The 16,884-nt window shown below is 35.1% G+C and overlaps 2 protein-coding genes across 4 annotated transcripts in view; both read left to right on the top strand.

Moving 5' to 3' along the window:
* The first annotated feature begins 1,049 nt into the window (after positions 1–1,049).
* Positions 1,050–5,485, top strand: rps4x (ribosomal protein S4 X-linked). The gene is made up of 7 exons (XM_051115582.1): positions 1,050–1,136; positions 1,621–1,698; positions 1,988–2,168; positions 4,392–4,489; positions 4,591–4,762; positions 4,891–5,048; positions 5,332–5,485. Exons 1-7 carry the CDS (start codon positions 1,134–1,136, stop codon positions 5,431–5,433), a joined length of 792 nt encoding a protein of 263 aa, XP_050971539.1. The 5' UTR covers positions 1,050–1,133; the 3' UTR covers positions 5,434–5,485.
* A 4,544-nt stretch (positions 5,486–10,029) lies between these two features.
* nhsl2 (NHS-like 2) overlaps positions 10,030–16,884 on the top strand; it is a 102,686-nt gene continuing 95,831 nt past the window's right edge. For all 3 annotated transcript variants that reach the window (XM_051114297.1, XM_051114293.1, XM_051114291.1), the window contains exon 1: positions 10,030–10,706. In XM_051114297.1, coding sequence (XP_050970254.1) covers positions 10,430–10,706 — 277 coding nt within the window. In that variant the 5' untranslated portion in view covers positions 10,030–10,429. The remainder of the gene's footprint in view (positions 10,707–16,884) is intronic.

The following is a 16,884-nucleotide window of genomic DNA, read 5'->3' as shown; positions in this document are numbered from 1 at the left end:
AGTGCACGTCATATATATATATATATATATATAAACTATGAAAAATATATAACAAAATAATTATTATAGTATATATATAAATTATGATTTTGAATATCTTTAAAACTGTAAGATGTTTTTTTTATTAAATATGCTACAGTACAAAAACAATGTGATATATATATATATATATATATATAATTGCACGTCATATATATATAAACTAAGAAAAACATATAATAAAATAATTATTATAGTATATATATATAAACTATGATTTTGAATATCTTTAAAACTGTAAGATGATTTCTTTTATTTAATATGCTACAGTACGAATATATATATATATATATAATTGCACGTCATATATATATATACATAAACTATGAAAAATATATAATAAAATAATTATTATAGTATATATATAAACTATGATTTTGAATATCTTTAAAACTGTAAGATGATTTTTTTATTAAATATGCTACAGTTCGAAAACAATGTGATATATATATATATATATATATATATATATAATTGCACGTCATATATATATATATATATATATATATATATATATATAAACTATGCAAAATATATAATAAAATAATTATTATAGTATATATAGAAACTATGTTTTTGAATATCTGTAAAACTGTAAGATGATTTTTTTATTAAATATGCTACAGTTCGAAAACAATGTGATATATATATATATATATATATATATATATATAAACTATGAAAAATATATAATAAAATAATTATTATAGTATATATAGAAACTATGTTTTTGAATATCTGTAAAACTGTAAGATGATTTTTTTTTATTTAATATGCTACAGTACGAAAACAATGTGGCAATATGACTAGAAATGTCCCAAAGTCCCCGTACATGAAGAAACATACTAAACATACTACTAATACAGTTTTATAAAATCGAGGAAGGCTTAAGACGTTGAGAAGAAGAGCACAAAAGTATCTCAAAACAATGCACGTGTCTCTGTCAGTTTGAAGTGTGATTACAGACCTCCCCACTTGATGGCACACGCTCGTACGGCCGATAGGAGAAGCTTCGCTTGGCCTTCTTCGGCACCGGTAGTTCAGCTTATCTTCCGCTGACAGGAAGTGGCTCGTCCTTTTCCGCAGACTCCAACATGGTAAGTGGGTTTCGTTCACGAGAGCCTCCCAAAATAATCCACTATCATCAACGTTTTAATAGAGCAAAGTTCTTCATTTGTGTTCCAAATAATGCTCTTTCACCCCATCGAAGATGAACAACACAAAAATTGCCATGAAAAAGCGCAGATGTAATGTTTAAAACGTTAACGGAAAATGTTTAGCTCAACCGCTTAGCGGTAAAGGGGACTCGCTGTTTCATGATGGCGTAATAGTAGTTTTTAAAGCAGTTCAGTGTTTTTAAATAGTTCTTAAATGAAGTAAAATGACATTTATGTTAAGTTTACGTTTATTAAATAGCGCGCTTCAGGTTCTGTGTGTTCAAACAGCAGGAAAGAATCTGAAGGCCTCGCCTGGCCGAGTTCGTGTTCTTGGTGCAGAACACTATGTAGTGCGTTTGTGTACGTTTTGGTTGCACACAACGATTTTCTATCATCTGACTGAGCTGTTTCTTTTCTTATTCAGGCCCGAGGACCGAAGAAGCATCTGAAGCGTGTCGCAGCTCCTAAACACTGGATGCTGGACAAGCTCACTGGAGTATTTGTAAGTGGAGCTTAATTTTCATATAAATGTCTTCAGAGATTTTTTTATTTGTTAAAGATTTTAAGAAATGAACTGCACTTTTGAGAGAAGTCTTTAATGTACTTAACTTGCATAGGGTTTGTAAGAAATCACGTTGACCTGTCCAGTGCAAAGTGTCATGTAGTTGAGATTTTTGCTAACGATAGTAATGCTTAAAACACTAGGCTGAACTAAGAAACGTGACGTTCTGTATATATACTACAGACATGACAGAGGATAGTGAATTGACTTTGTTGTTTGGTTTATGTAGGCTCCACGTCCCTCCACCGGTCCCCACAAACTGAGGGAGTGCCTGCCCCTCATCATCTTCCTGAGGAACCGTCTCAAGTACGCTCTTACTGGAGATGAGGTCAAGAAGATCTGCATGCAGAGGTTCATCAAGATCGATGGCAAGGTCCGCACTGATGTCACCTACCCCACTGGGTTCATGGGTAAGTTCTGCTACAAGTCATCTCTAGTGATGTTGTTTGGATACCTTCACTGGACTGGTGTTTTAGCAGTTATCTACAAACCTAAAAATTAAAGCAAGATGGAAACGTTGCTGTTGTAATATAGCTTGTCTGTACAAAACTTTAAATTTTGTAGTAAAATGACAGCATGTCTTTTTGCAAGTGTTAAACCTTTTGGTTTTTTTGCTGGAAAACTGTTGGGAGACTTGTAAGTTTTTGTCATAAATTTATTCATAAATCTATGAGTTTATGCTTCCAAATCTGTCCTCTAAAGTTATGCAGAAGTGGAAGTGTAACTGCTGCACATTGCTTTCCCCAATGCATGTTAAACTGACAGCACATGCGGTTTGCTGCATGTACTGTCAGCCATGAAACTGGTACCACAGACTATATACTAAATTATAAACTGCAGCCTTTAGCTATAATTCTGTGACATATCATGATTTAAGTGCAAGTGCCAGGCAAATTGTTAAAACAGTGTTTCCAAACAGTGTTAGAGATTGTGTAAGTGCAAAAATTAAACTGTGGTGGGCTGATAATTAATGGGATACAGTATAAAGAGCATCTTTTAGGCTCTAAATATTCAAAAATATTATTTTGCATGATGAAAATGTCTATCTGACCCTTTAATCTGTGATTTCTAAATGTGCTGTTCAGTGGGGTGGGGGGAAAATCAAATCGCATTTGTACCGCGATCCACATCGATTCACAAATTTTAAAAATCTATTTTCTAGTAATACAATAATAATAATAATAATAATAATAGTAGTAATAATAGGCTAATAATGTGTTGTCGGAACAAAACAGCAATGGAGGAGGAAAAGCAAATATATCCTGCCCCGTTTTCAGCAAAAAAATATATTATTGGTATTTTGTTATATTAAGTAGGGATGTGCCTGAACAGTGAATCCATATTTGGATTGCTGTTCAACAGTATATACAGAATACATGTGATTGCAAGTCTCGAAAGTAAAAAAAAAAAAGAACACAAAGTCTATTTCAATGCCCTGTATATTAATAGAGGCTTGCTGGTGGCCACAGTTTATATACAGTATAATTGTGAAACAAAGCTTTGAAATATATTTTTTCCTCCCATCTTGTATTTATTCCCTTTAGGGGTTCTGTAGTACATGTCATTTCTTTTTCAAACGTGATATACAGATTCGGGCACATCGCTAATGGGATTTTTAATTTATTAGGAAGTTAATAGGAGAAACTGATTTCTTGAGTCAGGACTACTTATACTACAGACAGGTGTGTTTTTATATCAAAATACTGGTGCATTTGATTGCCATTGTGCAAAAAAAATGTAAAAAAAAAATATATATATATTGATTTAAAAAAAAAAAAAAAAAAAAAAAATCATGAATTGATTTTTAATCTAATCGTGACCTCAACAATCAGTATGATTCGAACCGCGAGGTTCACCCCTGCTGTTCGAGTCCTTCAGTACTTTAATACTCAAACCCTCAAGTACTCCAGCTGCATAGTACTGAGGTGCTTGACAGACAACTTTGTTCCTTTTCAGCTAGTGTGTTTAACATGTTTTTGTATTTTCAACAACCTCAGTTAATTGCACACATTCAGCTAGAGTCCTATGCGCTTTTTGAGGCCTTTGGGATATGGCAATGTCTCAGTATTGAGGCATTGGGCTGACATTTAGGATGTGAAACCCAATATGTTCTAGTGTTTGAATACCATGCGTTTATTAGTTTTATTATGTCTGAAAAGTTCTGCTTCACCACTTACCTTATTGTGGTTATTTGAAAGGTGAGGTTCATTATGTATCCACACTTTGGCACTTTAGAGTATATGAGGTGATTTGCAAGACCACACCAGTGATATTTTTATTTATTTTTGTCTGCTGAGTTTGTTCAATACAATAAGACGACATAGTCTTTCCAGTCTTTGCGCTGGCGTTCACAATTGAGCATGCGATCTGAATCTTACCAGATGGTTGAACTGCAATCGTCACGTTGAGTGACTAATCCCTCAGTGTTGATATAACACTCTCCTTCACATAGCGTTTCCACTGTGCACCCATACTAGCATAGTAGGTGCCAACAGGATATTAATCTGCTGTGACTGATTTTTCCACCTCAGGTGATGCGGCAGGCTGTTTATCAGGATGTTATAGAACATAAGCTGAGGTGACGATCTGATGGTCATGTGTGAATGAAATGTGTTGTGCTGTCGTTCTTTCAGATGTGATTAGCATTGAGAAGACCGGCGAGAACTTCAGGCTGATCTATGATGTCAAGGGACGCTTTACAGTTCACCGCATCACAAATGAGGAGGCCAAGGTGAGCTTAATAGTTTTGACCAGTAGTAGATATGATGGGATTATTTCAGTTTGATTTGAGAGTGCAGATCTTTTGAGCTTATGCTGTTGTCCTGTTTTCAGTACAAATTGTGCAAGGTGAGGAGAATCATCATTGGCACAAAGGGAATCCCACATCTGGTGACCCATGATGCCCGCACCATCCGTTACCCTGATCCTCTGATCAAGGTCAACGACACCGTCCGCATTGACCTGGACACAGGCAAAATTACAGATTTCATCAAATTTGAGACAGGTTGGTGAGCATATTGTTTTCAACTTTGTACTCCCTTTTTTTTTTTTTTTTTTTTTTTTTTTTTTTTTTTTTTTTTTGTTACGAGTTGCACATCACTTATTGTCATTTTTATTTCTGTGTGTAAATAGGCAACATGTGCATGGTGACCGGAGGTGCTAACTTGGGGCGTATTGGTGTGATCACCAATAGAGAGAAGCATCCTGGCTCTTTCGATGTGGTGCATGTTAAAGACAGCACTGGCAACAGCTTTGCCACCAGGCTCTCCAACATCTTCGTCATCGGCAAGGTGAGCACAGAGTTCGCTGTCTCTTGTTTAATATGGGCTGTTAGAAAGCAGTTGATTGGGCTTAGTATAAATAAGATTTTCCACTCATTCGGCTGCACACGTTTCTACATATTCTCTTTTGTCACATATTGAAATTTCAAAGATCCTATTTGCTTCCTGATTTAAAAAATGCCATTTATGATATGCTAAGAGGTGTTGCGGTGTTTAGTTTTGCTTTTGAAACAAACTAATTTTACAGTATTACAAGTTAATAGTTGTGCTAATACTGTGTCTCTATCATTAGGGCAACAAGCCATGGGTGTCCCTGCCTCGTGGAAAGGGTATCCGCCTGACCATTGCTGAGGAGAGAGACAAGAGACTGGCTGCCAAACAGAGCAGCAGCTAAGTCAACAGACTAGCAAACAACTTGGTTTCAAATAAAAAGTTATTTACAACTACAGCGGATCTTGTCTTTTGTTGAAAAATATAAAGTGGAAAGACTAGAAGCGTGTTCTGTTGCAAATGCAGGTGCTTTGAAATATAATTTCTTTTTTTACATACATAATTAAACTTTACTTAAATTATATAACAGAACTAGGTTTTGACACTTGGGACTTGTCTCTATTCCCACACTTGTGGTCTTGGCCACTTTAGTTGATGGACATGTGACAAGTGTGTAAGACTGTCCCAGGTCTGATAAATGCCAGATCTAAAAGCCCAATAAATCCACACTCTCACCAATGCTCTTTTAGAGCAATTTTTGAGGCTAAGTGTATCCAACCATTTGTCATGTTCAGGAACTCCTGTGCTCTGAAATTGCATAATGTTGAGAAACTTTCCAGTGTTAATTTAATTAGATATCCCATATGATTTGGTAGCCAAGTGTTGCATTTTTTTTTTTTTTTTTTTTTTCTTGGTTTTTCTTTTGTAAAACTGAAAACTGCTTTAATTAATTTGAAGCATCACATGGGGGGGTACTGAACAGACATTTAGAAGTATTGAAAATCTAAACCTGTTCATGTCCTCTAAGTACACATGTAGTCTGTGTTTGGGTAAGCTCTTAGTATGAGGTAAAGTATACTTTGTCTCCAAGTAGAAATTTATTTGTGGTTTGGAGGCCACTGCATCACATATCTCAAAATTAACACATGCATAATCACAAAAATCTTTACCTTGAACCAGGGTCAGCAATTGGGCTTGTGGCAAAAATGCTACGTAAACTCAAGACAAAGGGGCAAAAAAATGCTCCTGCACAATTAAACAATGTATAACGGCTGTCGCGATTAAAATGAAATGTAAAAATGAATGAAAATAGTCAATTCGTGGAACTACACTTAGATTTAAGAACACTGCATAATAAGACTGCTTGTACACGCTGTTTGTTCAGCGTCGAGCCTTATAACCAATCAAATGCGTTTCTGTTGAACTTAGGAATGCATTGGCCAATCAGAGGCGATTAGATTAGTCAGCGCTGAAAACGCCGTAGCAGTCTCATCATAAACAAACACCAGTGCAGATAAATAAAAAAATCATTTTGTAGCTTCAGTGATTATAACAGCAGTTTTTGAGTAACTTGTGCTAGACTTGGCTAACGTCACATGGACCGACATGTTTGTCTATGAAGCCAGAATGTGACGTGCCCAAAATGAAACAAAAACGTTTTATATTGTTTTTATGTCGATATTAATAATCATTATTAAAATATAAAGAGCAATAATCTACAATAACAATTTTTGTCATAATATTGCAGCCATGTGAGCTTCTGTTTTTACATCATACAATTTTAAACAGTCTATTGTTACAGTACTTTTTTTTTTTTTTTACATTAAAGACAGTGTGGTTTTTATAATAAGGTGATTATAACAATTGCCCTCACAAATGTACAAAATTCCCCTGGAAATCAATTCCAGGGGGCAAATATTGCCCCTTAATGGAACAGATAAGACCCTGTCTTGTACTGTGGTTAAGTCTCTTACTTGGTACGTGGTATTTAATATCTTGATTGCAGATGGAATGTAAATGAATTCGTAAACTGGATTACCGGCAGAATTTTGAATTCAGTATTTAGAATGCGTGTTGTATCATTTAGAATCTTGTTTGCTTCCCTCAGCGCTCAGTTTTTATAAAAGGACTGGAAATAGAGTTGTTCTGTTATGCCCATGATCCTATGGTTACCACAGTGTAAGGTGTACTCTGGGAATAGTTTGAATGGCTGAATTGACATCATTTGTTTTGTACTTGTACTGACACCTAGTGGTGTAGGTGCGGTATCACGTCAAAGTAAGCCTTTTACTTATTGATGCTATTGTAGTAATGTGCTATTTGTAGTCAATGCGGACACATCCCCAAAACTTTCTTTATGCACATTGTAATGTCATATACATTTATGGTTTATAATTTTTCATTTATTTACTTAATTTTAAGATCTATAAACACCTGCTGTCTTCATGCCTTCTTGAACTCTTAAGCCAAATACAAGCGGTCAAAAGATTGCAAGTGTGGGTACTTTTTAGGATAGATCTAAAAAATAGGACTGAGCACCCCTGTTGTAATCTGATATTTAGTTCAAAATGTAGCAGAAACATAGTTGAGGAAAAGCTGGAGTAGTTGTTTATAAACTGAAAGAAATTTCATCTTCAATTAAAGATGAGTCTGACCATGCTCATTAGATTTATCTAAATCAAATAAGCAGGACGGTTTCAGCTCGGCAGTAAACATCAGCTGAAGTCACATCTTAGCTTTGGAGATGTTTGAATGAGTGGGTGTTTATAAACTCGAGAAAATATTTGTATATATGATTCTGCTTTTGGATTTGTTGATTCTGTGGTATGAAAAGATTGGAACACACCTGTGTGTATGTTTTTCTCTTGTGCCACATAGCTGAGGCTCATCTCCAGAAGGCCATATGGGTCCTGCTGAGCTTCAGCCTGTTCCTCCTGCAGCCTTTGGCCTGCTGGTCCACAGCAGCACAGCACGGCTCACCTCAACACACATTGCAGGGGCTGTCTGCCAGAACGCAATACAAACTAAAAACACACAGGCTCTGGTGTCCTTGAGTTTAAACATTCTGCTGCATTTGAAAGCATAATCATCCTGAAACCACTCACCCGCCTCCCTGTCCTGATGGACTTAAGGTGTTTCTCTGTTATAGAAGCCTGTTTATCCTACACATAAGAAAAAAAAATATTTGGTAATGACATAAAAGGTTTCACTTATGAGATACAGTTGAGGTCAAAAGTTTACATACACCTTGCAGAATCTGTAAAATGTTAATTATTTTACCAAAATAAGAGGCATCATACAAAATGTGTTATTTATTATTTAGTACTGACCTAAAAAAAAAAAGATATTTCACGTTTACATATAGTTCACAAGAGAAAATAATAGTTGAATTTATAAAAATGACCCCGTTCAAAAGTTTACATATGCTTGATCCTTAATACTGTTGTTACCTCAATGATCCACAGCTGTTTTTTTTTTGTTTGTTTAGTGATAGTTGTTCATGAGTCACTTGTTTGTCCTGAACAGTTAAACTGCCCGCTGTTCTTCAGAAAAATCCTAGAAATTCTTTGGTTTTTCAGCATTATTGTGTATTTGAACCCTTTCCAACAATGACTGTATGATTTTGAGATACATTTTTTCCACAGAGGACAACCGAGGGACTCATGAACAGCTATCACTAAACAAAAAACACAGCTGTGGATCATTCAGGTAACAACACAGTATTAAAAATCAAGTGTATGCAAACTTTTGAACAGGGTCATTTTTATAATTTCAACTATTATTTTCTCTTGTGGACTATATGTAAACGTCTAGTATGTGAAATATCTTATTCAGGTCAGTATTAAATAAAAAATAACATGCATTTTATATGATCCCTCTTATTTTGGTAAAATAATTAACATTTTGCAGATTCTGCAAGGTGTATGTAAACTTTTGACCTCAACTGTAAAACATCATGGACATTAGTCAAAATTATGAGGAGAAAGTAAAGATGTTGACAAAAAAGTTGAAATTATGAGAAGTGTGTTGTCACGTAAAACTTAGTACCTTATGATTTTGACTTTTTGTCTCATAATTATGACTTAGTATGTCATATTTTTCAGTCTTAATTATGACATTGACTTTCTTTTTCAATAATTATAACTTTTTATGTCATAATTATGTTTTACCAATGTGTAATTTTTCCCTTTGTGGCAGAAATAGGCTTCCATAGTCATTACGCATTCAAAGATGAAAATAAAATTATTACATGGTGAAAATTAGGACTTTCAAAAAGTTGAAATAATGAGACTTGGTAAGCCGAAATTATGACTTAGTATGCAAATAAATCACTCAGGTCAGATTTGAAGTATTTCCTCATTTATCACCTGGTATCTGCTCCATCACGATAAGTTAATAAGAGTCTGGCTACCCCATGGTCCTGTTTGCAAAAATATAATATTATGAAAATGAAACGTGAGCCTTGCCAGACTACCTCACTCCCTGAAATCAAACTTGGCAGAAACAGTCTATCGCAGGAGACATGAAAAGAAACCAGGAACAGAGGAGAAGAAAATAATCCTTTCAACGAAACGAGGGGGAGGAGAGTTGCCGTGAAGAAAAGGTCCACCAGGAGTGGTTCCTGTCATGCACTTGGGCCATGTGGAGTGGGGTGGGGAACCAGGAACAATGAAGACAGTCATACAGTGAGGCAAAACAAGGCCCAGATGTTTCCAATCAATTCCCTGTATGAGATAAGGTTTCATATGAAGCCATGGAGAAACATGCCTGATAAGATTATAAAACATGGAGGACTCTCAGCCTCTCTCTCCCCTCCTCTCCTCATCATTCTGACTGTACGCTCTCTCTCGCCGTCCAGTGTGGAAAGACTGGATGAACAAAACATCTAGGTGAGCCAAGTTCTGGTTCAGGGTGGGGGAGCGTGCACGCACACACCCACACACACACACCCACCCACACACACAACACTAGACCAGATGTGTATTTAGGGATGGCCAAATGCAAGGTTAGAATATGTGACTGGAGGAAAGGGTTTTTACTGCTCTCATTGTTCCCAGTCTTGTTGGAGTCACTTTTAAACCTTTATTTTTGTGAGCATGCGCAGAGCAAGGCTGCTGTCTGAACGCATAGTTGAGTTTTCGTGAAAGATTCAGCTCATAGGGTCTTGTTGCACGAGTGGGTGAGGTCTCTCAGACGCAGTTCATGGGAGTTTGGAGCTGTGATTTGCAGTGATCTAGTGTGAACTGGAGCGCTGCAGAGCTCCTCACAGTGGACAATCAATTACAATGCATAAAATGCCTCCACTGTACGCGCAATCCCGAGCAAGAGTCTCCGCCAACACTCTTCAGCGCTGGCGAAAGACGCACTTTTAAAGGGAGTTTACCATAACAGCAGAAAAGATGCCCTTCTGCAAGAGGACCATAGTCCCCAAAGATGTGTGCAAGAGCGGCGGCAAGAGCCGCGGTGCGATGTTCACGGATCTGGTGGATGTGTGCGGCTTGACTCTGTGCGCGGTGCTCCGGCAGCTGTCGGATTTATCCCGTCAGTCGGTGAGCATCCTGGAGGAGCTGGAGGGAGAGCTCGCCTCCATCTGCTACCGCTCCGGAGCTCTGGAGAATAAACTTATCAGCCTGCAGAAACACATCTCAGCACTGGCCACCAAGCCGCCGGTCAAAAGTAGGAACTTTTCCGTACTTTACACCCTCTTGCTGACTTGCAGATGTGTGTGCTTGACTTGTTTACTCACTTAGCTAACTGTCAAGTTCAAGGTCTTCTTTATTGATGTTTACGTTCACCAAACAACGTCGTCCGCGTTTTGTAACTACGTAAACAAAACATCACTTGACTTTCATTCTTTGGCTGCTTTGGCATATTTTGAGAACAATAACGTCTTTATTAATTCTATAGATCTTGTGTTTAGTCTATAAATCAAATCGCTGAAATGTAAATATGTAGAGATGGAGGGATGGTGGTCCTTTTGGAAAGAAGCAACAAATGTCCTTTTGTGCACATCATGAAACTAGTTTTTAGTTCTAAAAAAGAAACCAAAAAACAAATTCCCCAAACAACAACAACAACAACCCTTTAACAAGAATTTTATCATAACAAATCTTGGTTTCTGCCAATATCTAGGCACTACAGGTATTGTTTGTCCTAGGGATAATATGGGTCAAATTTGTGACCCACACTGAAAAGTATTTAACAGGTCAACAGGTGTATTTTTTTTTTTTTTTGGTGCCAAATATATATATATATATATATATATATATATATATATATGAAACATATATATATAATACCTAATAATACCTCATAATACCTATAGTACTATATATATATTATATATGAAACATTATACAGATCTATTACTTTATGTGCTTTAAAAATTGACCTCCAGTTTAACTGTCAATCACTGTGGACTTGCTGCAAAAAAACAAAAAAAAAACAACAACAACAAAAAAAAAAAAAATATATAATATAAAAAAAAAAAACATTTTTTGATATTGAAATTTGATTGAATATTGACAAATAAGAAATGTTTAAAAAAACTGGAACATAATTTCTGCAAAAGGGGTCAGGTTTCCTGATATTTAACATTTCATAATACCTCACATATTTTATATAAACTTTTATATTATTCTGCTATTAGTTAATAAACTTTATACAGCTCTATAACTGTATGTGTTTTTTATGAATTGACTTCCATGTTAACTGTCAATCACTGTGGTCTCATTGCAAATAAATAAATAAATAAATAAATAAATAAATAAATAAATAAATCTATTGCTCATATGCAGATTGTTGCAGTACTGCAGGTGCTTAGAAAAGTGCTGTAGGCTTTTTTTTCTTTCTTTTTTTTTAGGAGAAAATTACTGCTCCATTGTATCCCAACATAAAGAACAATATATGTCATAATATATCACTTTATAAATAAACTATAAAATATCTTTGGGTCAATTTCAATTCATAAACTTAAAAAAATAAAAGAACTGCATGTTCAATTTGACCACAATAGTTGAAAAAATAGTTAAACTCTTTTATTTGCCTTTATTTATTGTTTTGTTTGGCATTTTGTTTAATTTAATTTTTTATGCTCATTACCAGGTTTGTTGTACTAACAATAACTATGTTGTAACTATGGTTACCATGATGCATTTATGTGAGAGAACCGAATCAGCTCTAGTATCTTTTTGTAGATTCATTTGTGACGTGTGTTGTCAGTTTTTACTATTATTACTGCCAGTGTATCTAGGCTGTGTTGGAGAGAGAGAAAGATGGTGTAAAATTGCTGTTGTATGTCACTGCCACAAACGTAGTGAACAAACAAGAGATGGTCCTGTTTAAACAGAACAAATGAGTGTCAGTGGAAGTCATTTGACAGCTATTCAAGTATTAGGATAATGACCGACACTTTCACTTAATGAACAGTAAACAAATGCATTGTCCACACCACAAAGGCTGTTTATTACCAACACATTCGCACTTGGCTTTATGTTTAACTTTCACATTATAATCTGTTGTTTTTAATTCTTTCCCATTTGCATTTGAGACGCATTTGGCATCTACTCCCCCGACACCTCCCACACTGCTCTGTGCACTGAAACTAGACAAACCTTGCCAACTTTCACCATCTGAAGATGTGCAGAATATTTCCTCCATCCATTTCCTTTGTCTTATCAGAGAAAGCCTCTCTGTATTGTTTAGCTTAACCCTGAGCCCGGCACGTTTGGCAGAGTGCTGGAGTGCTTCTTTCCCTCCGTCCTTATCGTTTTACAGTGGCAGACCACAGTCGAAACAAAGCGTGGAGATTATCCTCTGAGTTCAGGAGAAGATCACTGGTACTGTATTTGTTTAATACCGTAATCGTGAAGCATTAGCAGCTTGAACTTCCGCCATGCTTTGACATGTTGAAGATAAATGATGTGGATCTCTGTATGCGGCGGATTCTTTGGCTGGGAACTCTTCTCCACTGCGGTGTGGGGACTGAGGTCAGGTCCCACTGGAAATTGTTTGATGGGGACGGGAGGTGAAGAAGCAGGCTGGAGGCTTGTTTTTGTAGTGACTGAACCAGGGTCAGTTTTGCAATTGCATTAAAACTGACAGTTGATTCAGTTCTTCCTGAATGTCAGTCAACTCCAGTGATTACTGCTTCATTCCTCAGGCCTTCACGTGACAGTCACAAGACCAAGTTGTAGGTATGTGTGTGTTTAGGCAGACGACAGAAGGATCAAGTGGGTTATTTAAGGAGTTCTGATTCTTAAATCTTTTCTCTCTCTCTCTTTTAGTTCAATTTTAGCGCTTTTTTTGCCTTAATTTGATAGGACAGCTGAGGAGAGATTGGGATCAGGAAAGGACCATGTGGCGGGAGTCCTGGGACTCAAACTTGGGTTGCCCGGAGGCTATGGCTCCAGCTCTTAAACTTTTTCTTCTTTCTCCTACATTGTGGTGTAGATACACTTTTTATCTCTGAATTTTTATAGTAAGGCTGCATAATGAATCGTGAATTCAGCAATATATGCAATTTTTTTTTTTATTTGTGAAAAGTATTATTTGTTATCAGTATTGGACGATATGGGATATTTGATTGCGATTGCTCATTTCCCCGGTTTCTACATTTTGATTACCTTTGCCATCATCTAACACTCACTTAGAGCTGCCTGATTTTGGATAAACTGAGAATCACAATTTAAAAAAAAAATTAACAATTAAAAATTAAGATGAACTTTTCCGATTAGTTTAAATTGATTTTTACCTTTTTATGGGCATTTTTAAAACCTAAAATCGCCAGTACGTGGTGGCAAATCATTGCATAAGTGAGTCATTGAGTCATTCATTCAACCGATTTGTTCAAACTGCTGATTGATTCAGTACTGACACACTGTTGAGTGTTGCTCAGAGATGCAAAACAGTTCTGCAGTGGCTTTGCAACTATTTTCATTGATAAAATAGAGCAAAAACAGAAACTTGTATCTTGTAAGTCAATTAATATGAACTTTTTGTTTGTTGGACTGTTTTATAAAAACAATATCACATTTGCAGTTGTACTGATAATTGGAGACAAAACTGTACTCTTTGTGTGATTATTAACTATATCAATTGATATAAATATAAAAGACATATAAAAGTCATATGGGGGTGTATTTTCCCCCTTATCTTGACTTTTTTTTTTTCAATTTAATAGAATAAATCACGCAGTGAAAGAGTGAAATCTAAATGTGCTTGTGCAGTAGTCTAACCTACATCTCAGTGCTTTGCTGTATTTTGATCGCTACCATGGACATCAGTGTTTATATCCGATCTATAAATGGTTAAAAAGACTGTTTATGAAACTGTTTCTTCTAAACATGATAACTGCTCTTTCTGTGTCAGTGGTAACGGAAACACCAACCTGATCTCACGGCAATTCATACATATTTTATGAGGTGGCTAATACGAGTGAGGTCTTACGAATTTGTCAGATTTTTGCTAAATCGAACATATTTTACGAGTTCCCCACTCTGTATGAATTCATACCAATGACCTAACCCTAATCCCACCACCCGTCGTATGAGTGAGGTCGTGCAAATACGTACGAATTAGCCACCTTGTGAAATACGTTAGAATTAGTTGTGAGATAGCGCTGGAAACACAGATTTGAATATTACAGTACTTTATTAAAGAAAAAAGATTGGGGTGATTGTGGGTGTTTGCATCGAGATCGTAATATTTTAACGATTAATCGTGCAGCTCTACTCTCACTTCAACCTTAAAAAAACACCAATAATTTAAAAATACTGTCAGATGTAGTCTTAAGGAAATCAGTAAAAAATTTAATTGTACCCTGTTGTTCAAAAGTTTGGGCTTAGTAAGATTTTTAAATGTTTTTTAAGGAATCCTTTTATACACACCAAGGCTGCATTTACTTGATCAAAAATACAGAAAAACAGTAAAATTGTGAAATAATATTACAGTTTTTTTATTTTAATACATTATAAAATATAATTTATTCCTGTGATGCAAAGCTGAGTTTTAATCATCCATTACTCCAGTCCTCACTGTCATATGATCCTTCAGAAATCATTCTAATATGCTGATCAATTACTATTATTATTAAAGTTGGAAACAGTTGTACTGCTTAGTATTTTTTTTGGAACCTGTCATTCTTTTTTCAAGATCCTTTGATAAAAAAAAGCATTTATTCAAAATAGAAATCTTTTCTAACAATATAAGTCTTTGCTATCACTTTTTATCAATTTAACAGATCCTTGCTGAATAAAAGTATTAATTACTTTAAAAAAAAAGGAAACATTTACTCACCCCAATCTTGAATGGTAGTGTATATTGTTACAAAAGATTTCTATTTTAAATAAATGCTGTTCTTTTTAATGTTTTATTCATCAAAGAATCCTGAAAAAGTATCACAGGTTCCAAAAAAAACATTAATCAGCACATCTGTTTTAAACATTGATAATAAATTAGCACATTAGAATGATTTCTGGAAGTAAAAATCTGGAAGTAATGATGCTGAAAATTCAGCTTTGATCACAGGAATAAATAACATTTTAAAGTATATTCAGATAGAAAACAGCTATTTTACATTGAAATAATATTTCACAATATTACATTTTTTTCTGGATTTTTGATCAAATAAATGCAGCCTTGATACGCATAAGAAACGTTTGTAAAAAAAATTAAAAATTAAACATTAACATTAAAAATCTTACTGACCCCAACCTTTTGAATGGCAGTGTATGCTTTCACACTGTACTTCATCTAGGCCTACCTAACTTTGGAATGCAGAAGTAAGCTACACTGTAAAAAATGGCCATGAATTTAACAGTAAAAAAAATGTAAAAATGCTACAGTAAAAACCTGTTAAATGGTTAATGGTATAAGACCGTAAAATTTACAGTGAATAACTGGAAATTGACATTACTAGAATTGCCTGTGTTACATTTTTTTAATGTGATGTTTTTTTTGTTAAAATAACTTATTCTTCGTAGTTTTTTCTTGGCATTTTTGTACATTAGGGTTGTATGTCACATCTAATGTTGTTAAATTAATGTTTATTGCATTATTTCAGTTTTATGTGTGTTACCCATGATGGTGTTTAGTGTTTGTGTGAATGACACTGTGCACCTTCTATATATGTTAATACAGAAAAGCTGCTTTTGATGGGCTTTGGCTCATCATGTGACTTTCTCATCACCACCTACTTTTGGTGGTTATCAGTGTATTACAAAAGTATGAAACAGATTTCAGTACTTCAATAGGTTGGTAAAATTACAGCGTTAGTAATATACAATACAGAAAACTGTAAAACATAAAACGTTGCTACTGTATTTTCTACGGTAAAATTCCGACAACCACAGCTGCCGCTTTTTTACCGTAAACTTTACGGATTTTTTTTTAAAAGTGTATTTTGTGTAAATTTGCAGCCTTTTGATTCAGTGGCCAGTCATTATTAATAGTGACATCATTTGTGTTCCAAACCAGTGTGTTAATGATTCCAATAATAAATTAAAATAATATGATAACAAATACCAGTTTGCAATATCAAGCAGCACAACTGTGTTTGTAAAGCTAAAATAAGTGGAAGCGGCAAAAGTTCCATCCGCTTGTCGTTAAAAATAAGTTGCATTTAAAGCGATTGATTTGACTCATTTAAAATTTTAATATGAGAAGTACCACGAAAATAATCTTGGCTTATTGGTATGTTTTATTATTTTTTTTTGCATTGCTTTATATCCCTGCTTGCAAGTACAGTATCTGTAAATTGATGATATCATGAACTGTTCTTCCAAAACACCACCATGAAGCAAGTTGGAAATTCTCAGAATTTACTGTTAAATGAATAAACATGATTTATTCTGAG

Source organism: Labeo rohita, chromosome 7, assembly GCF_022985175.1.
Source record: "Labeo rohita strain BAU-BD-2019 chromosome 7, IGBB_LRoh.1.0, whole genome shotgun sequence".
NCBI lineage: Eukaryota > Metazoa > Chordata > Actinopteri > Cypriniformes > Cyprinidae > Labeo > Labeo rohita.
This window is presented reverse-complemented; position numbering and strand designations above follow the sequence as displayed.

Bases quoted from the DNA above. Each gene is read 5' to 3' on its own strand.
- rps4x (XM_051115582.1), top strand. The intron at 1,699-1,987 runs GTAAGTGGAGCT...TGGTTTATGTAG, and splicing joins ACAAGCTCACTGGAGTATTT to GCTCCACGTCCCTCCACCGG. The intron at 5,049-5,331 runs GTGAGCACAGAG...CTCTATCATTAG, and splicing joins ACATCTTCGTCATCGGCAAG to GGCAACAAGCCATGGGTGTC.